Genomic DNA, 27,987 nt, shown 5'->3' with positions numbered 1-27,987 from the left:
AATATAAAAATAAAAATATAGATGAATCAACAACCGTAAGGTACATTAGTACCACAATAGTAAAAAAGAGGAGGGAAAAGAAAAAAAATAAACAAAAATTTAAAACAGGGGGGGAAAAGGCCTTGCCTGTGGAGGGTGGGGCCTAAGCAAGGGTGAGGTTTGGGTGGTGGGTGGGGCCAATGCTCAGGACCCACAGGGCTGGAAAACACCCTGGGGGCTGTTGGGGTGCAGCTTAGGCTCAAGGAACAGAAGGGGCCCAGGCATGCTCCCCACCCCTGGTCTCAGAGGGCAGGGGACCTCACCTGGGAGCCCAGCGGGCTTCTTGGACGCCCAGCAGTCTTCCTGGACTCAAGTTGGCAGGGCAAATGCCCTCTGCTCCTCCTGGGTGGTCCCTCCCACCTGCCTCTCCTGATCTCCCCGGCCTCAGGGGCACTGATCCTGTCTGGCCTCCACTTCTCCTCCCTGCTCAGTCCCCCTACTGGTTCACTCTGGGGTTTCCTCCCATCTCCTTGGGCATCAGAGTCCCCCACCAGCGGCTGGCAGGCACCCTAGCTGTGGGGAGACACTAATTCTGCGTCTTCCCACACCGCCCTCTTGACTCCGCCTCCTCATGTTCTCATATACTTTCTAATTCTTTTATATATATTTTTGTAATTTCATTGTTGCCATTAGGATAGATAAGATTTGCATTCTTTTTCATTGATTATTATATTGTTATTTTCCTTGTTGCTATACAGACTTCCTTATTGCAATTTTATTTATTTATTTGGCAGGCAAAGAGTGAGTTTATTAGCATAGGAAACTTGTGAGAGATACAAGTGGGCAGGCAAGGCAGCGCAGCGGCCCCAAGAACAGAGTAGGCTACATTTTTATAATCAAAGAACAAGTGGGGAGGGGAGACCACCTCTTCTTCACTCTTAGGCAGTTATCAAGGCTTACATAATTAGTTCCTCCTTTAACCCTATACAGTCTAACCTGGACAGTCATGGTGCTACTTAAATCATATTTATATTAGCAAAAGGGTGGTAACATATACTAAAATATGGTAATTCATCTCAGGTTTTGGTATACCTTATTGCAATTTTAAATGATGCCTTGTTATGTCATTTAAAATAATTTGCTGTAATTTTTAAAAATAAATTCATTTATTTATTTATTATTTTTTCTTTTTGGTCGTACTGTGTCTTTGTTGCTGCACGCGGCTTTCTCTAGTTGCGGCAAGTGGAGGCTACTCTTCGTTACCGTGCACGGGCTTCTCATTGCAGTGGCTTCTCTTGTTGTGGAGCATGGGCTCTAACGCATGCAGGCTTCAGTATTTGTGGCTCGTGAGCTCTAGAGCGCAGGCTCAGTAGTTGTGGCGCACGGGCTTAGCTGCTCCGCGGCATGTGGGATCTTCCAGGACAAGGGCTCAAACCCGTGTCCCCTGAATTGGCAGACAGATTCTTAACCACTGTGCTGCCAGGGAAGCCCTAATTTGCTGTAATTTAACAGCCTCCCATCATTGGACATTGATGGCTTCCATCTTGTGTATTGTAACTAGCATCACCATTTTTTTTTAAATTGAAGTCTAGTTGATTTACAATACTGTGTTAATTTCAGGTGTACAGCAAAGTGATTTGGTTACACATATACATGTACATATCTATATTCTTTTTTTATTCTTTTCCATTATAGCTTATTATAAGATATTGAATATAGTTCCCTGTGCTATACAGTAAATCTCTGTTTATTTTACATATGGTAGTGTGCATCTGTTAATCCCATACTCCCAATTTATTCCTCTCCCCGCTTCCCCCTTTGGTAACCATAAGTTTGTTTTCTATGTCTGTGAGTCTGTTTCTGTTTCATAAATACGTTCATTCATACTGTTTTTTAGATTCCACATATAAGTGACATCATATGATATTTGTCTTTCTCCATCTGACTTTAAGTTGTATCGTTATTATTAGTGAAGGGACTTTGGGTCATTTCTGAATGGTGTGGGGTAAAGCCCAGCACTGTCATGTATTTACCTGGTCACTTTGGTGTTCATGAAGCACTGCTGTAAGGTGTCGGCCAACCTCTGGTGCACCAAGGAGTAGCGAATAAATGCTCTTCCCTTTCCCAGAGATGTTCGGAGCTGGAAAATGTAGATAAAATAGAAATGAAGAGCTGTTAGCCTAACTCCAAATACAGGCCTCATGGATGGCTGACAAAAGCAGAAACAAAACAGGGCAGAAAATGTCAACCAATCCTACCCTACACATAACCTTCACTTACGTCCCTCAAAGAACACAAAACATTTGAGAATGTCACCCCACAGAGGGAGGCCTAAAGTGGGTGGACGTCTTGCAGGCCTCCATCTGGGAATAATCTGTGGACTCCAGCATACGTGTCAAGGAAGATACAGTCACGAAAGGCTCAAATATCTACTGTGGATTCTACCGGAATGTCATTCTTCCTCCTCTGCTCCATCAGAATCCCTGGGTTTAGAGTCAGAGATGAAACAATCTGACTTAATTTGGAATATTTACAAAACAGCTTGGAGGTAAATGAAGGGCTTCTCATACCAGAAGTACACTTGAAGAGGAAGAGACAGTCTCAGTTTAGCTAATGCCTGGGCTTATTTTTGAAGTTTTGGGAGAAGAGATGCAGGGGAAGAGGCCTAAGGGGCTTGGCTGGAGCCCATGTGGAAGGGGCAAGAGAGAGGAGGGCAAAAGGCAGAGGAGTGTTAGGGGGACTTGTGATGGATGTATAACTGCCTCCTCTGTGTCCTCGTGGAACCATCACTAAAATCCACATATCTGTCAATGCTTTCCTAGCTGGATTTATTTTCAGCTATACCAACACACTGCATTTAGTCAGGAGGTGCCCAGGGGGTGAGGGCAGGGGTGTTTCTAGGTGGCCCAGTTACACTGAAGTAATGAAAAATGGGTGTGGTTCTGTTTCAGGAAGTCTGAGGTGGACGGAGGGTCCAGGTGCAGGCCTGTCTTCAAAAACTCTCCCCACAGTGCCAAAACATGGCTTCTAAAGAGGTTTCTGGAAGCTTGTTGTGACGGTGGTGGGGTATGCTGGTCACAGACTCTGGCCCTAGTTGCCAGGATGGACCATGGGCCATGTAGATCTGATCAAATTAGGATTCATGCTCCCAATGTTTCAGCCCCAGAAGCTCAAGATAAGTAGGCAGGAACTCAAAACCTCTCAACCTACCACATGCACCTGTTCTGTCAGGTGCTGGCTCTGAGCAGGGTAAGCCAAGACCCATTCCCTCCTCACCTCTTCAAAGGTCAGAAATGTTTAACTTGGTGGTTGGGGGAAGGGACGGTAGTGGTTTGACCAAAAGATGGTCCTAATCCTCCATCCTATTAAGAAGCCAGCCATGGTGCTGGAATGAGACAGGAAACATGAGGTATGACCTCAAGCACCGGCACATTCATGATGCTATAAACATCCCGGTACCCAGCACCTTTTAGCTCAGAGCTATATGCCTTCTCATTGCTGACTCGAGGAAATGATACCACAATATGAAGTAGTTTTAAAAAATAAGAAGGTGTGAAACCTCAGAAGACATTTATGTAAGAGGCTGTAAGACATTTTTTCCATGTGAGTTTTGTGGGTTTGGGGTATAGCCAGGAGGTCTGGAAATGAAGGTGGGCAGCAGCCTGACGTGGCTTTATAAAAACCACCATGGCATGTCCGTGGGGAGCGTATCAAGACAGATGCCCAGGGGAGAATCTTGATGACATCCCTATGTCCAAATGCTTCTCCACTGATAAGTGAGGTGAGAACAAAGTGTTCAGTGGTGATAACCAGGAGACCCAGGCAGCCGAGAACAGCTGAGCAAGGCATCCTGAAGTGAAGTGTACTGGTCATACAAATGCACACCACACAGAGGCCCTGCAGCATCTAAAAAGAACCCCACATAACAGCCCATGTCTGTAAGCTCCCAAGGGAAGGGCTTGTTTTTTTGTTTTTATTTATTTTTGGCTGTGACGGGTCTTCGTTTCTGTGCGCGGGTTTTCTCTAGTTGAGGAGAGCGGGGGCTACTCTTCTTTGTGGTGCGTGGGCTTCTCATTGTGGTGGCTTCTCTTGTTGCGGAGCATGGGCTCTAGGCATGAGGGCTTCAGCAGTTGTGGCGCACAGGCTCAGCTGCTCCACGGCATGCGGGATCTTCTCGGACCAGGGCTCGAACCCATGTCTGCTTCAGTGGCAGGCGAATCCTTAACCACTGCACCACCAGGGATGTCCTGGGGCTTCTCCTTAGTAATAAAATGGCCATTGTAACAGCATTTAGAACATTTAATTTTTTGAAGGCAAAGAGTTGAGGCTACATTTTAAATCAGGCCTATTAACTGAACTGATTATATATGTAAAAGGAGCTATTTTAAAAGGTCTTTTTAGGGACTTCCCTGGTGGCGCAGTGGTTAAGAATCCGCCTGTCAATGCAGGGGAGACGGGTTCGAGCCCTGGTCCAGGAAGACCCCACATGCCATGGAGCAAGTAAGCCCGTGCACCACAACTACTGAGCCTGTGCTCTAGAGCCTGCGAGCCACAACTACTGAGCCCACGTGCCACAACTACTGAAGCCCGCACGCCTAGAGCCCATGCTCTGCAACAAGAGAAGCCAACACAATGAGAAGCTCATGCACTGCAACGAAGAGTAGTCCCCGCTCGCTGCAAATAGAGAAAGCCCGCGCACAGCAAAGACCACCCAACAGAGCCAAAAATAAAATAAATAAATAAATAAATTTATTATTTTTTTAAAAAAAGGTCTTTTTAAACGTCCTTTGGGGAAGGGAACAGTAATAGTTCCCTTATACTGCAAATGAATATACTGCATAGCCTTGTTGGGTTTTTTTGTTTTTGAACTTTTTGAGATCATGGGTCCACTTTCATCATCCACTTTCTTAATTTTTGTTAGCATCTAATCAGAACTCATTGCACTATACTGAGAAGCGATACAACACTTAATCATGCACCTGAATGTCCCACCAGGCAAGATCTCACGGGACGTATCTGTACTACCTGGACATTAAACCAACTCCTATGAGCCAGGATCTTTCCTCATTTTCTCAGCTGTCAGAAGGTACAGCTGGTGGAAAATGCCCAGCCCTCAGTGTCCACGTGTCTAACACCATCATTCGCTATAAGGAGAAACCCACCTGGCTCCAGCTGGCACGGCCAGGGAGTTCTTCCCAGAGCACCTGACCCTGTGGCCTTTGTGGAAGGCTGGCCAAGGAGCATGTCTGCCAACTTCAAAGGGACCTTAGACTTACTCATGAGATACTGGAAAGAAAGATGAAATATACAAACCCTTTAGGCCTCCTGCCTCAAATCTAGGGGATTACTTGCTCCTTAATGCGCAAAGTTCTTCACTCCCAGATGGACTAGGCTAGTGTGTGTGTGTGTGTGCGTGTGTGTGTGTGTGTGTGAGAGAGACAGAGAGACAGAGACAGAGAGACAGAGACAGAGAGACAGAGTATGCGCGTTGTTGCTGATCTGGAGTTTTGTAAAACAGCAAAGCCACGGCATTCTGCTCTTGAGGGGCTCAGAACTTAATGTGCGAAGCTGCTTAGTTGTCTCTCAAGATCCCACATCACTCTTCATTTTAAATCCAAGTTTCCTGGGCAAATCATAGGGAAAGTAGCCTAGCAAACTCTAAGAATTTTATCTAAGAAACCGATTCTTTTAAAAAAGGTAAAGGTGTCCTAGGCTGTACACCTCTCGGGGGCACCATGAGCAGACCACAATGTGAGCAGCCCACCCTGTTAGGTTACATTTGGGTTGGGGTCTAATACAGTCAGGACTGAGCCACTCCTCGGCTTGGTAAACACTCACCTAGGTGGCTTCCCAGAGCTCTCAGTGGGCACTGCATATACCTGGACTGGATTTCTTTACTTCCTTCCTACACGTAAACCCTCACTTCCTCACTTGGCTGTTTGCAGCAAAGGTCTCTGCGAGAGAGGTTTAAGGCAGGCAAGGGAAAGAGGTGAGGTCCCTGGCTTCTCTGCTTACCTCTGAAATAGACTTGACGAATCGGATCCCGTCATTGGCTCCTTTCACCTTGGCCAGGCAGGCACAGAAGTAATCCCAGTAGTCCTTCTTGTTGCCCAGGAGGGTGGCCTTCTCTTTCTGATCAAACTGGGCAGGGAAAGGAGAGTGAGGACGTCCAAACCCACTGCTATTTATCCCACCATTTAAACGATGAATAATGACAGCTTCTTAGTTGCCTGGCACTGGGCAAGGCCCTTTATTGGCATTATTTTTATTTACTGGTGAATGAGGGGGTTTTCGCCCTCAATTTACAGGTGAGGAAACTGAGGCTAGGAGAGGTTAAGTAACTAGCTCAAGGTCATACAACTAGTGAGGTTCAGGAATAACAGGCACCCAAAGGGACCTCTGTGTATAGAGTTGGGTGGAAGACACCAAAGGTGCTATTAAGACATGGTAAAGAAACTCAAATGAAACGTTTTAAGGGTAACATGAAGAGTGTTAACGATGTCTTGACATAGGGAAATGTGTTAGTGACATTTTATCCGTTACTCAACTCAAGTTTCATTACTGTTTTAATATACATAGAATAAATCCAAATAAATGTCAGCCATGAGCCATTTCAAATCTAAAACCAAAATGGGCTGGAAAAAAAAAGCGCCCTATTAATACTTTCATAATGTAAAACAACAGAACCAGTTGAAAAAGCATGTGACCAAAAAAGAGGGGATATATGTATACATACAGCTGATTCACTTTGCTGTACAGCAGAAACTAACAAAACATTGTAAAGTAACTATACTCTAATAAAAATTAAAAAAAAAAAAAAGGCACATGAAAGGTGAGCCTTCAATACACTGAGACACCTCCTCCAGTGGGCTCTCATCCTATACACGTTGGTGGGAGGTGACATTGCAAACTTATGGTGTTCAAAATGATAGAGGATATCTTCCTATAACGTAATGTTCTATAGCATTTTTTTATTATAAAAGATTTGCATACATTGTTAGGGCAACTGGATAAAACAAAAAAGAAAAGAAAAAATTATAATGCCTACACCATCACCCTAAGATAACTTCTGTTATCATATTGGTCCATTTCCTTCCTGCCTATTGTAGTTGCCTGTATTTTTTCACATCTGCAGAGTTCTCTAGATCTGTGCTTCTTGAACCAAGCAGATATAAGCATTACACTGTAAACATGTTAAAAGAAAACTTCCTGAGCTGACCTCAGAGATCCTGATTCAGCACGTCAAGGTGGGGACCAAGAGTGCACTTCTAACCGGTTCCCAGGTGATGCCGATGCTGCTGGTCTATGGACCACACTTTGAGGAGCGAGGCTCTAAAACAGGGGCCTCTGGATAATCTTCAGAGGGTCCGCATACTCCTAGAAAATGTGTGATTGCATGTGTATGCATGTGTTTGGGGAGAGATTCCATAGCTTTCACCGGACTGCCAAAGGGGTACGTGACTCCCCCAAAGTTAAGATCCCTGCTATACAGAGAGACCTTGTGACCTGCATTAAGATGACCTAAATCTCTGAAGAATGTTCTCGATTCCCAAAACCATCCTGAGGGGCAACATTCTGATTCCTCAGAGGATCACACTTGGAGGCTGGGGATGGCTCTGACCTTCAGTCTAACCAGGAGGGCTCAACGGCTGCACTGAGCTTTCAGAGCTGCGTCCTGAATGTTGATGAAGAAGCCAAGAGGGAGACAAGAGACAATAGAGCAGAAATCAACACATGACAGGAGTCACTTACTTGAAGGAGATACTCAAGTTTATATGAAAACTTATGCAAGCTGGTGCTGTCATCTGTGACGGGTTCCCCTGCTTCCTTAAATTCTCTGCTTAGCTCTGTCACAGCATCTTTAAGACAACAAACAGGAGCATGTCACCAGATGGAGACTGGCCTCCGAGAGAGCAGCGGGATGGCCCCGGGGAGCAGCAGGCCTGAGTGGCCCATGATGGCAAAGCACCGTGCACACGTGGAGCACTACATAAACATCCATGGGCGGGAACTCCAAGTCAGAAGGCGCTAGGATGTCCTGAGAGCCCACAGGTACTTCACAACAGCTCACCGACTGGGCACATTTCTTGGTCATCCCTGTAGGCCCACCACGTAGGCCTTATCATTTGCGAGTAGTATTTCGTCAAAAATGTCTGCTGTGTGGATAAATCATACAGCAGTCCCCTAATACTGACTTCCTGAGAGCTTTATCCTCTACTCCAGCCATGTTTCTTGTTCTTCACTGTAACCCCACTGCTCGGTACAGTTAAGTCCAGGTTTCCAGAGGACCCAGAATATGCAGAGGTCATGACGACAATGCCAAGAATGACACCACCACCTGCTTCTGTTAACTGAGTACTGGCTAGGCACCAGGCCTCTGCGTGTTTTTCTCATTCAATAGAGCACTGTGAGGCAGGAATTGCTTTATTTCAACAAATCTAAGATGCAGCTGATTTTAAGATGATCCCAAATCCAGAGCTGTTGAAATGTGAAAAAAACGTAAATGCACGGTAGAATTGATGAAAGCTGGCATCATCATCCCCACTTTACAGACGAGGAACTCACGGAGAGGCCAGGGCCAAAGATCACGGCTGGCAAACAGCGGGGCTGAAATGAGAACCCTGGTTTCCTCAGGGGCTCTCTGACCCCAGAGCGCACCTCTTAACTTCTAAGACGATTTACCTCCCAGTGTAGAAAAAGAGGAAAAACCCCTTTGACTCTCACTCACAGCCCTGCCGTGGGACAGAGGGACTGTCAGAAGTTGCGTTTGGTTTAGACACTGAGAAAGATGTCCCCAGCCGAGATGGCTGGGACATGCTGCACAAAGCTACCTCCTCTGACAATTCTTGAAAGAAAAGGAACCCCTAGCCACTGCTCTCAAACACCATGGTTAGAAAGCAGACCTGCCAGGACTGAAGCTGAGCCTGAGCTGCTAAAAGTTAATCAACACTGACTCCTCAAGCAAAGGTCAGCAAATGGCGAAGACATGTTCTTGGGACTGAGTCTCACAACAAGTGACTGTGGTCTGGTGTGTCCTACTAGAAGTGTCTGCTGTGGCGGCACTGACAGCCGGCAGCCAGGGACCAGGAAAGACACACAGCCTTCCTCCCCCACCCTCAGGCTGGGGTAAAGCTCATAACCTGACCTGGGAACTCCTGAAATTTTGAAAGAAGGAGCCTTGGACGTGGAATATGAAATTTCCAGCTCTAATCTCTGATAATTACCAACAGATGAAAAGAAAGGGTCTTGAGAAAGTGTGGTGCCTTTTAAAAATTCCCACCAAAGTGCTCTGAGGGCTGGTTATAGGACGTTGAGATGGCCTTGGGATGTGGGGCATGACAGACGAGGATAGCACATGGGGTGGGAAAGGGCAACTGAACAAATTCTGATGCCTGTCCTCCTCCCTGGATCAGGAGCTCTGCCATGGGCTCCTCTCTTCCCTCCAATAAGGACCTCTGGGTCCCAGACTCATCCTTGAGAACCAGAGACTAAAACAGAGAGAAGATGGCTTACTTTGTGGAGAAACCTCTGAAGACCAGGGGCAAACTCAGATTTGCAGGGACTGTCATTTTACTTTCTGTGTGTATGTGTGTGCATGTGTGTGTGTGTATATAGATTTAAAAAGAAAAAAGCCATCTCCCACATTTTAGCTGGATGTAGACTGGTGTGGTTAAGAGCACAGACCCTGGCACCAGGTGTGTGTGCAAACCCAGGCTCTGCCTGACTGGATGTGTGACCGTAGGCAAGTCACTTAACCTCTCTGTGCCTGTTTCCACATCTGCAAAATGGGAATAATAATGGTCCCTGCCTCACAGGACCAAACGTGAGGACTCAATGAGCTATTATTATCTGTGAGACTCGTGCCTGGCACACATGAAATGCCATGAAGGCCCAAAATACTACATAAACAGGAGATACGCCTGAGAAAGTGATTTTTATCTCATCGATATTTGCCTTCACAATGAAGACTGTTGTGGCCTCCACTAACCTGGGTATGAGAGACTGCAGTCGGTTATCACTGTGTCTGAGCAGTTAGGAACCTGCGCCTTGAGTCTGTCAGGAGAGTGTCACTGGGGTCCCCATGACACGGAGGAAGGAGTCAGCTTCAGACTGTGTTGTAGCAAATGTGCTGGTGCTCCAGAGAGGCTTACAAGACCTGCCCTGGTGATTCATGAGGGATGGAAAACTTGCCAAAATTCTCCCCTTGGGACGTCACCTGAAAGGGTGAACCTGGGCCCTGGACTCCACAGCCAGTACAGAACACAGCGGGTTCCTCCCGAGCCTGCTCTCTGCACACGCACCCCCGCCTGCCTTGCCTTTGTCCAGTGAGCCAAGGCCCACAAGTCTCTCTCATTGGGCAACGTTGAGCTCAGGGAAGTCTGGGGGGCAGCAGGCCCAGAACTGGAGTGAGTCCCACCCGGAACCAGGTGGAAGAGCAAAACAAGCAAGATGGGTGTCTCGTCTTCCTGCTTAGAAGGAGGCAGAATATCTCTGCAAATGAGCCAATTCCGCCGTCTCCCAGAGACTCACAATTCAAAGACTTAACGGGTGGTTTGAAAACACAAACACACACACACAGAAATCAGACCCAGACCCAGAAAGAGGTATTTGATTTTGTTTACAAAGTGCCTTTACAGTGCCTGAGAGGAGGGCCAGGCAAGGTCTCCCAGCCTTAACAGGGCGGACATCTGAGCCCCAAATATTTCAATATGATGTGTCCCGAGGGCTCCGATTACTCTCGGTGTAAACACAGATCACAGGGCTAATTTCAGCTGGCAACAGCAAAAGCACAGTCACAGCTCTCTCAACACCAAGCTCGGTGTGCCCTGCAGCCAAGCCGTACCTTGCAAATCGCGGATGATTCTCTGCAGCTGGCTCTCCACGCTGGTGGACGCCATGGTAACCGGGACCATCAGGGGCCGCCTTTCCTGGCTGTGGGCCTCCTGCCTGGGGCCGCTCAGCAGTGGTCAGACTCCGAGGTGGCACCTGCACAGGAGCGGTCACAGACACAATTTAAAGACAGTAGTAGAGGCACACTGCTCTGGGCACAAAGTCGCCCCATCTGGGCATCTTCCCTCAATGGGAAGGGCTTGACCTTTCTGTGTGGGCCTTGCTCTGTGGGCATTCTCTGATACACTTATGTTCAGACACAGGGACCTGGTTGGGAGCTTCAAAAGAAACAAGATCAACTAAAGAGCATGACCTATTCTTTCTGAGCTCCCCTCCTAGTCTGCCCTTAGGCAGGCCTGCCGCACTTTCCACCTTTAAAAACGCTTCCCAGTGGCTCCCCCATCCCCCTACACCAAGGCCAGAACTAGTCCAACCCCGCTCACTGACCTGCTAAGCCTAAGGTGCCACCACACCAAATCAGCTGTCTCCTCCAGGCCGGGCCCTCCCCCCTCCCCAGGCAGCGGTGGAGGCCTGAGGCTGAGGACACGTACCCTAAGGGCCTCCGGACCAAGGAGAGCCTGGCTTGCCTCTCAGGGAGGTCTGCAGCCTCCAGCCACCAGAGTCCCGCTCGGCTTGGGAGGGCAGACACCAGGGGCCGTCAGGGGCCTGCGCAGCCCTCAGGATCAGTCAAGGGCAGTCTCTATTTTAAGCTCGGTTACAGTTCTCTCACGGCTGGTGAGTCCCGAGTTACCATCGCTACTTGGGCAGCTGCTGAAGTGATTTAAGGACACAGAGGTGGCTGGAGACCAACAAAGAGGAGGAGATATGAGCAGCATCGGAAGGAGGTCTGGACACGCACTTGGACACCACCATATTCTCCTTTCAGAACCTCTAACCCTTTCCTTAGATGTCCGCTGCAAAGGCGTAACATTTGCTGGCAAAAGCAGTTGGCAAGACTAGAGGTGGCCTTAGTAGCTACCCCTAGACGAGGGCCTGCTGCGCACTGGGCCTGTTAGGTGCTTTACACACTGACTCATTTTAATTCTCAGCAGCACCCTGGGAGATAGATAACGTACAAGGGAGAAACTGGCATACAGAGAAGCTGTGTAACTTGTCTAAGGCCCCGGGCCAGTAGGGAGGGGAATCGTGATGTGAACTCTGGTCAGTCTGAATTCAACCCCTTTGGCTCTACAACGGAGCCACTGTCACTACAGCAAATGTCAACCACTTCCACTGGCTTCTAGGAACTGCCCGGAACTCCAGCGCCTCTCAAATGTGCCACCACCTTGAGTGTTTCAAACATGAACTGGTCCTCACTCTCCCACCACGCTCTTCGCCTTACTGCTCTAGGAGACAAGGCAAGAAGATCCAGGGGGAGAAATGGTCGCCAACCTCAAGTTCCTCCAAATATTTACACAAGCATTCCAGGTCAGCCTGAGGCCTGGGGAGGGCCTGTCGTGGCGCAGATATGCCAAGGCCTGTTTTTAACTCACAAGCCAGTGCAGCTGTGAGTCAGTGAAAACAAGGCCCAAATAGGGCTTCTCCAGCCTAGGAGGAACTAGACAGGTACATACCTGTACCACACTCCCAGTAATTCGTGACATGGAGCGCCAGAGAGCCAGGGCATCCACAAAGACTCCGCCCAAGTCCCTAGCAAGTGCTGGCACCTGCCATCACAGACACCAAACCGAGGGTGGGTGTGATTTACCAGAAGCCAGCCTGCCCATCCCTGGGCGGCTCTCTAGGTCAGCTGCTGAACACAGAGCCTGAGCAGGGACCAGCCAGGGCCCTAGAGAGCAGGAGCCCAGGATGGGCCAGACTTCTGCAGGGGCTCTGCTGCCTGGGCAGACACTTGGCTCCTCCCCCAGCGAGGAGGAGAGGACCAAGGATCATCACTGTCAATGCACAGCTGTCCCGGCACCACACGGTCAAGTGCAGCCTGGGGATACTGGGGCAACAAGGCACCATCCAGCCCTGGAGGAGCTCGGCTGTGCACCAAGAAGACAGACAGAAAAGCATCCAGATATGCGGATATGGCAGAAGAGGTCCATGCAGAGACATGAAGAAAAAGTTATGGGTACTCAGCAAGGAGAGGGAATGAACCAGGGATACACACAACAAATGATGTTTGCCGAGTGAAAGAAGCCAGACTGAAAAGCTACCTACTTTATGATTCCATCTGCATCCTGTTCTTACAAAGGCAAAACACTGGGGGGGAATCAGATCCATGGGTGCCAGGAGCTGAGGGGGAAGGGAGGGTTTGACTACAAGAGAGTATGCAGAAATTTTGCTGGGCAACTCTACTCTGTGTCATGATTATGGTGTTGGTTACATGACTGTATATATTTGACAAATATATATTTGTCAAAACTCACATACTGTACATCTTATCTCAGCAAACAAAAGAGCAGCATTGGTATGAATTTAGCAAGATGCAATGGGACCTGAGGAAGGGAACTTTCCTTCTGCTGGGGGAAGGGAGAGGATGGTGGACACTCTCAGTAATGGCAACTTAGTTGGGTGATGAACAGGACGTCATTGAAGAGACCTGAGGAGGAAAGGGCGCCAGGGTGGAGGGCACAGCAGGTGTAGAGGCTGTTTGTCTACCTGCACTCCCCTTATTTGACTATGGTCACCAGAGAGCTTTGTACCTTCGGGAAGAAATAATCTTGTAAGAAGATAACCTATACCCCATGAGTCCACTGGGTCTCTGTGTATACTTACTGAAAACTAGGCTGAGACTCGCAAATGACAGAGAGGGCGGAGCCTGGAAAGGAAGCACTAACGACAACAGATTCTTAGTCATCCAGGCTCTGGCTGGGACAACGCATGAACTATAAGACCAGCTGGATTTCCTAGAAACCAGCCCTCTTTGGAGCCTGGCACAAGGGCAATAGTGTCTGTAAACCAAACTGGCATCTTGGAATGACGAGCCTGAACAGGTAGAAACATGCTCCTTCAAGACTTCTTGGCACTTTGGTGAAGCCGCAAGTGTCAGCCCAAGCCCAGGAGGCCTTCTCCGCCTGAGCCTCGGAGTGCCTCCCTCCGCTGAGGCCAAGTTCCCAGGCCACGGGGTGAGCTGTGCCCAACCACTGATTACACAAGTTGATTTTCCAAAGACCCTCTGCCTCACCACCAAGATGAGCCCTGAGAAACCGCTGCTGGGCCTATAAGGGCACAGTGACTACACAGTGACCCACCACAGCTGTGGGTCACCACCTCACAGGTTTTCAGGAAGCAAATGGTCACCACAGGAATGCTATTTTCATGGACTTGAAAGAATGACTCTTCGCATTCTGGCCTCCCTTTTCCTGGGCCTGAGGTTATTATTAAACTTCAAAAGACACAGAATGGGGCACAGTCTCTCTCCACTCCTTGGTCAACTTCCTTGTGTCTCTAGATAAGCCTGCCCTTCGGTTTAGGGATGAGATATTTTTTACTCACAACACTTCTGACACCAAATGTGTGGCTTTTTCCCCCACACCGATATCCAGTTGACACTAATGGGTGTCCTACAATTCAATTCAATTCTTTTTCTTTTTGGCCATGCCACAGGGCTTGCGGGATCTTAGTTCCCCGACCAGGGATTGAACCCGTGCCCTCGGCAGTGAAAGCGTGGAGCCCTAACCATTGGACCACCAGGGAAGTCTCTCAATTCAATTATAACTCTAACTACCTGAAGCCAGTGCAGACCCCATAGGTTAAAGGCTCAGTCCACAAGACTGCCCCGGCTTCAGACACCAGTCACAGGTCCCAGTACCTGTCACTACCTGTACCTCTGACCAACCAGCTATAAACTGGGGTTCCCAAAATCCCCATCTCAGGTTCTATAATTTGCTAGAACGGCTCACAAAACTTGGGGAAACATTTTACTATAACTGGTTTATTTTAAAGGACACAATTCAGCAACAGTGAAATGCAAGAGATGCAAGATAAGGGGGGTGGGGTGGGAGCTTCCATACGCTCAGAGCTCTGCGCCCTCCAGTACTTCAATGTGTCATCAGCACAGTATTTCTCAGAATCCTGTCATCTGAGGTTTTTACGGAGGTTTCATTACATAGGCATGACTGATTAAATCACTGGCCACTGGCCATTTATGCCACCTTCAGCCCCTCTCCACTCCCCAGAGGGGTCTAAGGGTGGGGCTGAAAGTCCTCTGGCAACCAGCCCTCAGGCAGAAGCTATCTATCCAGGGGCCCATGAAGAGTCATCTTAGTAGCATATGGTTATGCTTATGGTTGAAAGGGTTTTGCTATGAATAACAAAAGACACTCCTATTACTCAGGAAATTCCAAGAGTTTTGGAAGCTCTGTGCCAGGAACCAGGGTAAGAGATCAAATATATATTTCCTATTATATTACGGGAATCACAGACTTCTGGCATGGACCAGTGCGATCCTGACCTCTACAACCCATTGGCAACCTGCTCTCCTAACTCAGGAGACACTCCACACCGCCATGGGCTCCAGGACTCCAGCGCCTTGCAAGGCCCCCAAAGTGCAAATCACCTCCATCAACCCAGGGTCCTTGTTGCAGACATTGTGAACACCTCCATCACTGTCTCTAGCAAGCTCTTTCAAATAGCAGAGAAATTCATTTTATAAAATTTGGGGGAACACTGGATTCTCTTGCCAACAACTCAAAATTATGTTTAAGCTTATCCAGAATGTCTGAAAACATCCAATCTTCTGGTAAAGAGGAAAAGGGACTAAACGCGCTTTTAAAAATTCTTATTTATTACTTGGTACTGTTACCTGGGTTCCTCGTCACAGCCTATGTATTATTTTAGAGGTAAAGGATCTTCCCTGACCTCCAAATTCCTCCCATACCTGCCTAGATGTGCCTTAAACAACAGAGACGGCAGTTCAGTCCCAAATTAAGATACGAAGACGCTGACTCATGGAAACTTCTTTACACTATGGTACAAATGACTAATACTCATGACGTTGCCCCCAAACTGGCTCTGGCAGGAGAAACACAGTGCCAGCTGAAATTGCCACTTGCCATCTGCCTCTACAAGGATTAAGCCACTGCAGCCATTGACCTTCAAGACATCCTGAAAGGAGTTCAGGGTGGAGATCAGGAATGAGGCACTCTGTGCTCTGGGAAAAACTGGCAGAACAAGCCTTCCGATAGTTCGACATTTTCAGGAGAAGATTTTACGAGCCTAAATTCTTCCATCTTCTCATATACAGAAAAGCACTCAAATCATTAACAGTGACATCTGCTCCTCGTGACTAGCAGCGAGCCTTGCCACAATGTGTGACTGACTGCACGCACCCCCTTCACTAAAACCATATATACTGACCTTCCCCCCCTTAACAAAACTTAACCCACGGCTCTCATGTTGTGTATTTTTTTTTCAGCTGACAACAGCATCTGAGTAGCCACATAAGGAAAGAAGGATCAGAAGGGGAGGAGGAGGTCTGGGGCATAGAAGACAACCCTGCCCTGCCTGCCAAATTTGCCATACTTGCTCCCAACACAACAGCTAAGACATGACCCAGAGAGGGCACCATACAGTCGGCTCCTCCCCGACTCCCAAACAAGCTGGGGCATACACGTTGTCAACTCCACCCTGGCTGGGAAAGAATGTTAACAAGGACAGTTCAGACCAGTCAAAAGCAGGAAGCCTTTCCGAAGAGTCCATTGCCTCGGCCTGGTTCAGCACACCCAACAGCATCTATCTAGTTACCACCTATGGAAAGGGGGCACTTGGCTGGTACCTGCAGCTGTGAAGGCCTGGAGGTCCTGGGGCTCAGTGCTGAAACGGTCAGTGGTCAGGCAGACTGCCCTCACCAGAGCTTCTAGATGGTGCCCAGGAGAGTGCTCAAGAGTTTATCAGAGGCCAGCTCAGAGGCCAAGATTTCAGCACACGTGAACAAAGGCTCATTAGGCGACACAATTATAATTAAAGACCTATAATTAAAGGGCTGACCAACTGCAGGCCTGGGTCATCTCGCCCAAACCACTCCTTGCTTGTAATCTTCTCTTTCTTAAAGGGAATGAAGACTTGAGACTTTGCCATCACTTCTTGAAACTTCTCTTGGCCCCCTCCCTCCCACCAACAATTCCAGGTCTCTTGGTCACTCCCCCTGGAACATACACAAAACTAGCCCCGATTCCAGTCTGCTGACCCAGGAGAGCAGGGTCAAGAGGGACTTGTGGTTGTGCGGTGTTGCTTCTGGGCTTGGAGAAAGCTATCTTTTTTACGAAGGTCGGCAGTTGCTCAGGAAGGAGCCACATATCCACATTTGGGGGTGCAGGGCGGAGGTCTTGCCACTGGAAAGCCCAGAGAAAACATCCAGGAAGCAACGGGCAAGGAAAGTGTCTTCTCTTCTCTCAATCACAGCTGAGTCCTGCCAAGCTGGACCCTATTCAGAATGCAGAATCAGATTCATCTTGTGAAATTTCCATTCCCTATCATGTAACAAATAATGCGATAAAGATTATGCCATGATTGGGTGAGCCCCATGGTACATTTAGTTCAAAGTACTGACCTCTTCCTACTGTGTGTGCGTGTGTGTGTGTGTGTGTGTGTGTGTGTGTGTGTGTGTGTGTGTGTGTGTGTGTTTTCAGATACAGTGGAGAGAGGTTACCCTTTACCTTCCTCCACGGAGGAGGTGTGCAAGGAGAAGAACAGACATTCTCGGTGGTTAACTTTGGCTGAGGCTTCTAGGCCCCGCTCCTGACCCAGGCTGTAGATGCCCTGGAAAAAGCACCTGGGGCTACAGTTCCTTCCAGCTCCACATTAAGCCGCCACCTCTGGTTCAGTTGCCAGCCCACCCTGGACCTCTTACAGGGATCCTCCTCTTGGCCTAGCCCTCTGCAGACTGATGGCTTGCTTGGAATGCTTTTTCCCTTCAGGATTTTCTTCTGGATTCCAAGGGCTCCCCTAACTCGGTTTTCTGCCCCAGGCCAAGGGTGTAGTACCCCAGGCTCCTGAGATGGTTAGCCGGACCTGCCCTTGGGCTCTGAAACCAGCCACACTGCCACAGGACTATACCCAGACCACAGACTCTCCTTAAGTCTGTCCTCCGAAACACACCGGCACGCACATCCTCATCCCCGTGAGGAGGATCTGACCCAACTAGAAACAGGCACCTGGTTTCTTTCAAATGCCACAGAGAACAGCAAGGACCACCGGCGGCCACTAAAACCACCAGGCTGACTGGCTCCAAAGTGAGGAAGAGGGAGAAACACCTCCTGCCCAAATCAGCACAGTTCTGTCATCCTCATCCTGTAAAAGCCAGGGAGCCCATGCACTCTGAGGCCGAAGCTCTTATGAGGACAGTACAGTAACACATCTAAGAACAGCATGATAAACAGAGACCCATGGAAACAGTTCCAAACCCACCCTACTGATTGATTTAGGTGTTCAAACAGAGGCTATTAAACCAACCAAAAGCTTAAAAAAAAATCTGGCATTGAGATCACAAACAGGAAATATTGTTTATCTTTTGAGCAACACAATGACATCCATCCACTAGGTGAACAGATGTTCACAAGGCCAAACTCGAATCATCTCTGCTCACAGGCGGCCTCTGGTTAACGAATCTTACCTGCTCTGCTGCCTGGGCTGGCTAGTGAATGTGGCTCCAGACTCTGAGTTCCTATCAGTGATTTTCACCATGACACCACAGCTAGACAATACGCTTCCTCTGCCTCAGGTTTAAAGACACTTTGGTTCTGAGTCACCAAAGCTGTCCTTGGAATCACCAGAAAATGCAGGTTACCCATTAGCCAAGCCTCTCCCCTAAAGGGAAGACGGGGACTGCCATTCTTGAGTGCCTGTTGTATGTTCTAGAGGCAGCAGCCCACAGTCTCAGTGACCAACATGGGACAAAGTTACCAACTGCTCTGATCTTGTGCTGTTTTGGGTGGTTCCTCTTGTCACAAACATCTGTGGGGGCCATTCCATCCCAGAAGGACCAGGTTAAAAGCATGGCTCCTGAACCCTTGCTGGTGTCCCAAAACCAGTCACAAGGAGCAAAGACCATCCAAAGAGTAGCTAGAGGATCGACTCTAAAGCAACACAAAAATAACTGGAGTAAAATATTAACTGTAGAATCTAACAGGTGGGTATATGTTCTCTATACAATTCTTTCAATGATTCTGTATGTTTGTTTTCCCAAATTAAAAACTGAATGAAGCATTACGCAAAGAACACTTTTAACAGAAACAGAAAATCTTTTTCCTACAGCCTTTTCACGTTCTTTTAATCAAAGAAGGCCCCGTCCCATCACTGAGACAATTAACTCTGATTTCCAGGGTGATTAATAATAACGGCTCAAAACTGGTACAGGGCATTCAATAATTTCTGAACAGTAGCTCTCAAGGGAGGGAGGGTCAAGTGGAATCTACTCAACATGGGCCCACTTCAGAGGGGTGGGAGCCACTGAAAGCAGAACCTCAGCGTGACAGCTCTTCCCCAGCTACAATACCCAGCAGCCCGCATTAGGCAGATGGCAGGGGAGTTAAGCTTGCTACAGAGCACAAGGCTGGAAGTGGCAGGAGAGCAGTGAGCAGATTAACGCCTGATCCTCTGCCCTCAAAGAGCCCCTGACCCATTTCTCTGTTGGGAAAGGAAACTGCTGTGGTAAGACAGGCAGAGGGACAGAGAGGCTGCGGCCAACACCGGTAGTTTCAAAGAGTGCTCTATTTTGCTCTGGAGGGGGGCAGCGGATGGAACTGTGAAGAGTGACAAGGGGCATCAGATGACACAAGTGCACTATCTGGGAGCCACGTGCTTAAGGTGTCAACCACACATGCTCTTCTGAGGAAAAGTAAAATTCAGCCCTCCCCTTACACCCTCCGGCCTAGGTTCTTCATATCACGGACCCTAGCCGAAGTCCGGTGCAGCCACACCACAATCCAAAAATCCACAGGTGTTTCAGGAACAATCACCTGGGGGCTATCTCGAAACCCTACACCAAAGCACAAGAGACACTGGGTAAAGAGAATGCGCCATGGCCTGGGGATGGCCCAGGATGAACAAACCGTCCCCTTACGAGAGGGGAGAGACCCGGGCAAAGTTAAGTCTTGGAGTTTTGCAAAGTTAAGGTCTGGGCTGTCCCGGCCCAGCTGAGCCAGGAAATACGCCTCTTCAGGTTATCGGCTTCTTGGACAATGCAAGCAGAAACTCGGGGACCTGTCCCTCCTGTGCTTAAAGACTCCAAAACTTGTTCTGAGACCACACATGTGGGATCCTTGGCCGTCGGGTGTTTTGGAACTGGTGTTTGGGCGGAGGGGGGAGGGGGGCTGTCTGTCTTTCTAACTGATTACCAGAGGCAGCCTGGGTTCCAGGGTCAGATTCACCGGCCCTAGGTGCTTCCTAGGCCCGCTGGGCAAGGGCATTGGGCAAGGGCTCCGGCAGAGTCTGTGGGACACCCGGCATAAGGGCGGAGGCGGTAAGGGCAACAGGTGACAAGCCGCGCCTGGAGGGAAGTTCTCCGCTCCGGAAACGACAGCAACTAGAGGTGCCCCATGAGTCCGGACGGCCATCCGCAACACTTACGCGCTCGTGGGTCCACGCTGGGACAGAACCGAAACTTTCTGCTGCCAAGCGGAAGAGTACGAGAGCGCGGTGTAGGCGGCCATGATACGCAGACCCCTCCGCAGACTGGCGCAGACTACAACTTCCAGCATGCTCCACAGGGCCTCTGTCTACAACTCCCATCGGACCCCACGGACAGAGTGCGGACTACAACTCCCGGCATGCTCCGCAGAGCTGATGCTCACAACGCCCACTGGTTCCATGGCGGCAGCCGGCTTTAAATTAACCCTTGCAATCCCTGGGAGCACGTGTGTCCACAAATCGTATGTCTGGGATCCTGAAAGCAGTGCTGTCCACGTGTGGCTTTTGAGAACTTGAAATGTGACTAGTTTGAGTTGAATTGTACATGTGCTGTAAGTGCAAAATACACCTGAGTTCCAAAAGAATGTAAAATAGCTCATTAACATTTTTATATTGATTCCATGTTGAAATAATAATGTTTTAATATATCGGGCTAAATAAAAAGCATTATATATTGCTGGGCCTAATGGTCTATCTTTTCATCCCCCTTGCTACTTAACACAGGGACCTGCTTAAAATCACTGCTCAAAAACTATGTGTTAATGAATGAACTATCACTCCTAACCTCCCTACTCTCTGCCCAATTTCTATTTATAAGTTACATTTTCTATTTATACGTTGTGAAGCACTCTGAGGCTGCACTCAATAGAACAAAATGCACTCATTAGTAATGAATGGTCACAAGAGAGGAGAGGAACAGTACCTGGAGTACTTCAGCCTATGACTGGACTCCAAAACACCCTTCTACCTCACAGGACTTAGCTGTTGGGTGTCCAGTCAGGAGCCATGGCCCAAACATTACAAATGCACAAAGAGGGGAGTTATCTGGTAGAATAATTCAGGAAAGGAAATAGATTTAGGCTATGGCATCTCATTAGCCATCTTTTCTGAGTTAGTTGTAGAGAAGGCAGTGAGTTAGATGAATGGAATAGTCAATTTGTGGGAGCTGGGGAGAAGTGATTTCCATCCTTCCTGTTGGGATGGAAACAATGAAAGGAAAAGGGAAGAGGGGGAAGGAGATGGCAAAGGGAAATCATTCATCCTGAAATGCAGTCCCCCTAAAACTGAGTCCCCCTGCCAAGGGAACAGACACAGGTGGGTACTTCCTTCCCCAGACTCCCACAGTTCACTGCAAAGTGCCTTGGAATAATTTTAATGACACATTTAAGGTGTCCGTTCCCAGTTGTGTGGACAATCAAGCCAGGTCGTTCTCCCTCAGTCAAGAGGGTTCATCCAGGTCACCTGGAAAAAGGGCCAAGATTCCCTGGGACAAAAGTAATCCTATGGAAATCTTTCCCCACACAGGAATGACCAGAGGCTGGCCAACTTGAGAGTGGCGCTTTGTGGTCTCACTCCCCTCAACGTGGCCCTCCCATAGCCTTTGCACAGGGCCCGGAACAGGCCCTCTACAAAAGTGGCCAGGGACCTGCTGGAGGTCTACATATCCCTCCCTCACCCCCACCCTCGTCTCTACTCCCCGCAACCATCCAATTCCACGTGCCGTCTGTTGCCCATGTCTTCTCTCTAACTGTGGGTGATGCTCAAAGCTGATTTTCTTTTTTCTTTTAGTAGGTTTTTTTTAAATTAATTTATTTATCTGGTTGTGCCAGATCCTAGTTGTGGCAGGTGGGCTCCTTAGTTGCGGCTCAAGGGCTCCTTAGTTGCAGCATGCAAACTCTTAGTTGCGGCATGCATGTGGGATCCACTTCCCTGGCCAGGGATCGAAGCCGGTCCCCCTGCTCTGGGAGCGTGGAGTCTTAACCACTGTGCCACCAGGGAAGTTCCCAAGGCTGATTTTCTGAAATGATAAAGTCAAGGAGCCAGGCAGGCCACCTTTGTCATCCTTTGGTCCTTCTAGCCACACTCTTTTGTGGAGGGGATAGGGGTGTGGGATGTGGGGGGATTGCAACAACCCTACACCTAAAATCTGGGCTGACCCCAAGGTGGAGAGGGGAGCTCTGTACTCGGAACAACTTGGTGAGGATTTAGGATAACTTTCTTTCCCTTACCAAAATCCCCTGCAAACCTGCCAAATACATCCTACCAAGTTTTCAGGATGCCTGAAATTCCCAGCAGGAAGTGGTATCATTCCTTCTGGCTGGAGGGCTGATCTTTGGAAGGTACTTGTTCAGGCACCATGGGTCACGAGACAGAAAAAACCTTGGACTTGAAGGCAGAAAACATAGGTGCCAGACCACGGGAGAGACAGGGACAGAAAGCTGAAGCTAGGAGCTCTCAAGACAGACTTGGCCTCCTGGACAATTTCACCTAAGGCCTGAATGGAGCCAATCTCCTACCATCCTGACCTACACAGGGCTTGTTTGACACTTTATCTCCAGTCCTCCTTCTGTATCACTCCTTTCACCCAAGATCTTAACCCAGATCCTTCATAAGCAGAGAAATTTTGAGAATCCTAAATAATGATCTTGGGTAGAAATGAAGGGAACATAACCAGTCTGAGGTAAGTCAGTACATGCTAATCTTTTATTTGCATATATGATACAGTGATGCTTTCTGTTTTTATGAGATGATTTTAAGAATAATTCATATTTGTCCCGTCACAGGCAGGTTTCATAAATGAAAGCCGCGAGTTCAACAAACCAGACACTGTCCGGGCTGGTGGGCCCAAGAGAAGAGCTCATGGGAAGCCCATTGGGGCGGTGCCTGGTGTTGACCGGAAGACATAAGCAAGTGTGAGAAGAAGAAACAGAAGTAGAAAAGAGTCAAAAAGATGGTCTCCTATCCACTTACTCAACCAACCACAAACATTGCTGGGCACTGAGGGAGGTTCTAGACATGCAACATGGGGTTTGTGCCCTCAAGGAACTTCCACTCTGGCTTGGGTCATCTGAGGTCTGGGGCTGCCCCAGGCTTGCAGGCATGTTCCTATTTAGAGATCAGCAAGGTTTCTCTCTTGCTGATTTTGTCCGAGAGTGTGGAGGTGGAAATGCTGTGAAGAGGATCTTCCCTCAGAGCTGCTGTGGATTTTTTTATGCTCCAGGAGTGGTAGGAGGTCTGCAGCACCGGGTCCAGGGCACCATTTTTTGACTGGAGTAGGAGGCATAGGCCCACAATGGTCCAGTTGAGGTTGAGCAGTGGTTTCAGTGGGTAGGGGGAGGGGAAAGCAGGAGGTTGTGGTCCATGAAGAGTGTGGTCAACAAATGTGGGGTGTGGTCACTGGGGTGCAGCTTGTGGGTTGCTTCCTTCAGCAGTCCTGCCCAGGTTCCCTTTCTGGTAGGACGGATGCCCCTCCATCTTCCCATTCATCCCTCTCCTTCTCTGTGCCTCTTCCCTTGGATTCCCAAGGAGCTAGATTAGGAGAAGACTCTGGATTAAAAAGATTACCCCGGGAGCTAGTCTACTAGGGATGCCAAAACATCACTAGAAATGCAAAGAGACAAATGTGATTGTACTGATGAAGTGCTCCCAGGGATACAGCTATATGTGTTGAAAAGAATACTTAGGTAAGTATCTTGGGATGTAAAGGAATGGGATGGGGCGAGAAGAGGGTGGAGTGAGGGCATGCATGCTCTGTAGGGATACAAGCTCCCCAAACCTGCCTTCTAAGAAGAGTGGGCTCAAAACCTGCTTTGGTTTGGCGAAGTGGGTGTGTCAGTGGAGTCCTCAGCTCTCCTGATCCCTGGGCTCAGCCCGCCCTCTGAACAAAAGTTGAATAAAATTGTAATAATATCAATTTGAAGGAGTGCAGAATGATTAGCCTGACCAGAAGCTCATAGGCTTAGCTCTGACCCCATAACTGTCTTTCCTTTTGCTGTTCCTTTCTTCTGTGGTGAGTGATGGCCCCACCAACTGGCTATAAGTCCACGGGAGTTTTATCCCTTCAAGGGTGCACTACCCAGCCCTCTCCAACAGGTGCTACAGGCCTAATTCTTAAAACTAGACCCTCACTCTTCCCCAGTTGGCTCAAACTCCTTCAAGGCTGGCTGCCCAGGGGCAAATAGATCATTGATCAATTGCAGCAGGAAGGGAAGGGGAAAATGCTTTACAAGCTCTCTAGGCTCCAGGTGAGGGCTCTATTAGTAGCTACTTTATTCAACAAGCATGTATTGAGTGCCGGCTGAGTGCAAAGTCCTGCTCAAGGGACTGTGGAAGACTCTGGAATTCCCATTTTCAAGGAGTTGCAGCCAAATGTTCGTAACTGGGGTGCATGTCAGGATCACATGGGGAGCTTTTCCAAAGGCCCCTCTCCAGAGCTGAATCAGGTTCACAGATTGAGACCAGGTCTGTGGGGTATGGGGAAGCTCAGAGGGTGGTTTTTATCTATGTCCTCGGATGTGAAGCTCTGGGACAGTGTAAGAGACAGGCATGTGTACCACTAACTAAAAAGCACGGGCAAGTTTACCCAATGCCACAGAGAGAGATAAGCAACGTGCTGTGAGAGTGGAGACTAGCGAAGAAAGGTTAAGATTTATAAAGCAGCAGCCTGGGCAGACAAGGCAGAACATGTCACATGAGCATGGCTCTCACAAAGAGCGCAAATCGTAAGAGTAATCACAGCTATCATTCTTTTCTCCCACTCAGTACACAGTGATAGAACACCGGGGTCCACCGCTCAGCAGGGTGCAAGACCAGGTTCCTGCCCTCCGGCAGCCTGCAGTGTGATGGGGCAGGGAGATAGGACACCCATGGGTGTAACTACGACATGCTGGAGAGCGCCAAGTACTATTTTAGAGAGAACAAGCGGAGTGCTGTGGCAACCCAGAGAGTGCTCTTCTGATTTACAGGTTGTGGACACCTTCCTGAAGGAGCTGGCATTTCAGCTGGGGCTCGTAGGTTAGGGAGTAGAAGGCCCAGCATGACAAAGGCCCAGAGGAGACTGGGAAAAGGGTATCTGGGAGAGGACCCGTGGCCTTTTGTGGCTGGATCCCAGGCTGCTTGGGGGGGTGGGGGCTTACGTTGGAATAAAATTAGAAAGAATGGAAATGTTAGTTGGCACCAGATCGTAGGGGCCTTTATTTACATGCAAATAAAGCCTACGGTGTTTGGGCTTTATTTGCCATGTAACGTGGAGCCACTGAGGGTTTTGAAGCACCCTGATGTCAATGCAGAGGACGCTTGGTGGGGAAAGAGATGAGCAGCAGGAAGGTGCAGAGGAAGTGAGGCGGTTTGGGGACGAAGCCACAGGCATGTGAGAGACACTGGGAAGGTAACATCAACAGGACTTGGTGGTGGGAGTAGGAGTGGAGGGGAAGGAAATGCAGGGCTCAAAGATAACTTGGTTTTAGGGGGAAGCTGGGACCATCACCCAGGAGGGGGAGAACATTTTAGGTGGAACATGATGAATCGGAAATGTCAGCTCAATACCCAGCTGGAAAGGAGGCGATGCTGGAGGAATCTTCAACTCTGGATGCCTTCATCAAGGTGGGTGTTTGGTTATCTGGGCTTCAGAGCTGGACTGTTGGCACCTGGAGGGTAGCGTCTGCATCTCATTCATTTTTACATCCTCCAAATAAATGCCGGCAGAAGATGGCACTTATCGCACTCATTCTTAAGATTATAGACTAAATATGCCAGTGCCGGTTCACGTGCTAGCAACTGGAACTATGATACAGAACACGTCTCGAGTCCAGCTGCGGGCTTTTAGAGTCCAGATTTCCTTCTGACTGTGCTTATTTGAGGATGTGATTACTTTTGTTCTGCAGAGAGCCCCATCCGGAGCCAACCCCCTCCAAAATCAGCTGGGACAGCCCTACCGTCAGGGAGGGGAGAGACCGTCTTGCCAGCAGCCTACATCTGCACAGTTGAATTTCAGACCCTCATAAAGTCTTGAGGGATGCTCCTTTCAGGGCATGCTTTCCTATTTTAGAACCTTCTGAACTAAGCAAGGATAAGAAATCCATGTCTGAATGAAAGAATAAATGCTAAAAGATTTTCTCAAAATCTAAGAAACGTTTTTCTGGATGGCAATATAAAATTTCCAGATGGGGAAATTTTCCACAGAAGAGGGGGCATATAGGACCCCTTGACGTAATGTACTTCTTTCACCCCCGTCGCTGCAGTGGTAGCGTGTCCCAGAGCTGTGCCTTCTATGCTCCTTCCTGCCCTGCTTCTCCTTCAGCTCCACCTCCTCCGGCTCCTCTGTCTACCGCCACCTGCTCCACCAAACTCCCTCTCAATAAAAGGAGATGCCCTCATAGGTGAAGGCACCTGGGGGGTGAGGTGACAGGGGAAGGCCAGGTGCCTGTTGCCGGCAGAGCAAGAAGTGCCGGAGCAGACTTTTGAGGTGTCTGCGGAACTTGACCCCGACAAAGACGTAGAGCACCGGGTTGAAGCAGCAGTGGGAGAAGGCAACGTTGCGGCAGATGAGCAGGGCATAATCCAGCTGCTGGCTGACCTCGCAGCTCCGAATGACGCCAAGTTTCAACAGTGTCTGCAGAAACAGGATCAGGTTGTAGGGAGCCCAGCTGAGGAAGTATGCCGCCACAATGGTGAAGATGAGCCTAACTGTCCGGTGGCGCCGTTTGGACCGCGAGCGGAACAGGGTCCTGAGAATCTCCACGTAGCAGAACAGGATAATCCCCAAGGAGAGAAGGAAGATGATGTTGTGCTGGTAGACTGAGGCTAGGAACCACTCGAGTTCTGAATAATCACAGCCCGAAGGGAACACCTTGTGGAAGATGGCATCGGGGATGGAGGACAGGATGCTGGCTGCCCACACAGCTATGGTCACCAGCACGCGGCGCTGGAGGGTGTGGACACGCAGGGATGAGATGGGACTCACCACGGACAGGTAGCGATGGATGGTCATGATGGTCAGGAAGGAGATGCTGCTGTAGAGGCTGATGGAGAAGATCATGTTGAGGAGCTTGCAAAAGAAGTCTCCCAACAACCAGCCCCAGTGGTACCCCAAGATCCACACAGGCAACAAGCAGGAGAACGCCAGGTCTGAGAGACACAAGTTGAGGATGAAGACGTTGGTGAGGGACTCCAGGCTCTCATACTTCACCAGGACCCACAACACCAGGCTGTTGCCCACCATGCTGAGGAAGAACACCAGGCAGTACAGGATGGTGGTGCTGAAGGTGGCAAAGACAAAGGTCTTCTTCTCACACAGAAAGCTCTGAGGATCATACTCAAAAGGGGTGGTGGTCTCCGGGATGTCTGAGGGCTCCATCCAGACGCTGAGAGCATCTGAAGTGATACAGACATGGAGTTCAAAGCCATGTGGTTAGGCTAGAGAGCAATAGGACCCATGATACAAAAAAGCGTAGTCCATGTTCCAGCTACTGGGCGGCGAACTATTTATAAGGAAATTAGGAACTTTTGCCAAAATGTGAAGTCACTAAGCATGCTGTTTAGTCTGGTTAGCATTTTTTCTTAGCAAGACTTTCTTGAAGGAAGTGACACATTAACTTACAATATGTCATAAGCCCCTTCCCTTCTTGAAGACTGTCATTTGAGTAACGCTAAGCTAGACCAGTGTCCCAGTAGGTGTAGGAGAAAGACAGTGGAACTGGATTCAAAGACCTGAGATCAAAGGTGGGGCCCAATATCACATTCCTGGGCAAGCTTTTTAACCTT

General features: G+C 48.8%; 2 protein-coding genes across 2 annotated transcripts in view; both read right to left on the bottom strand.

Moving 5' to 3' along the window:
- The window catches only part of FYCO1 (FYVE and coiled-coil domain autophagy adaptor 1), an 85,721-nt gene extending 65,237 nt beyond the window's left edge, over window positions 1-20,484 (bottom strand). The window contains exons 1-5 of the mRNA XM_030845346.3: window positions 20,386-20,484; window positions 10,823-10,965; window positions 7,732-7,838; window positions 5,995-6,120; window positions 2,013-2,119 (exon numbers count right to left, since the gene is read on the bottom strand). Of these exons, the coding sequence (XP_030701206.1) occupies window positions 2,013-2,119; window positions 5,995-6,120; window positions 7,732-7,838; window positions 10,823-10,892 (410 nt within the window). The 5' untranslated portion in view covers window positions 10,893-10,965; window positions 20,386-20,484. The remainder of the gene's footprint in view (window positions 1-2,012; window positions 2,120-5,994; window positions 6,121-7,731; window positions 7,839-10,822; window positions 10,966-20,385) is intronic.
- A 6,094-nt stretch (window positions 20,485-26,578) lies between these two features.
- XCR1 (X-C motif chemokine receptor 1) lies at window positions 26,579-27,589 on the bottom strand. The gene has a single exon (XM_060308782.1). It carries the CDS (start codon window positions 27,578-27,580, stop codon window positions 26,579-26,581), a length of 1,002 nt encoding a protein of 333 aa, XP_060164765.1. The 5' UTR covers window positions 27,581-27,589.
- Between the last annotated feature and the right edge of the window lie 398 nt (window positions 27,590-27,987).

The sequence above is a fragment of the Globicephala melas genome, chromosome 11 (genome assembly GCF_963455315.2).
Source record: "Globicephala melas chromosome 11, mGloMel1.2, whole genome shotgun sequence".
NCBI classification, from domain to species: domain Eukaryota; kingdom Metazoa; phylum Chordata; class Mammalia; order Artiodactyla; family Delphinidae; genus Globicephala; species Globicephala melas.
This window is presented reverse-complemented; position numbering and strand designations above follow the sequence as displayed.

What these genes read in the sequence shown, in the direction of transcription:
- XCR1 (XM_060308782.1), bottom strand. Translation starts at nt 27,580, where the DNA reads ATGGAGCCCTCAGACATCCCGGAGACCACCACCCCTTTTGAGTATGAT.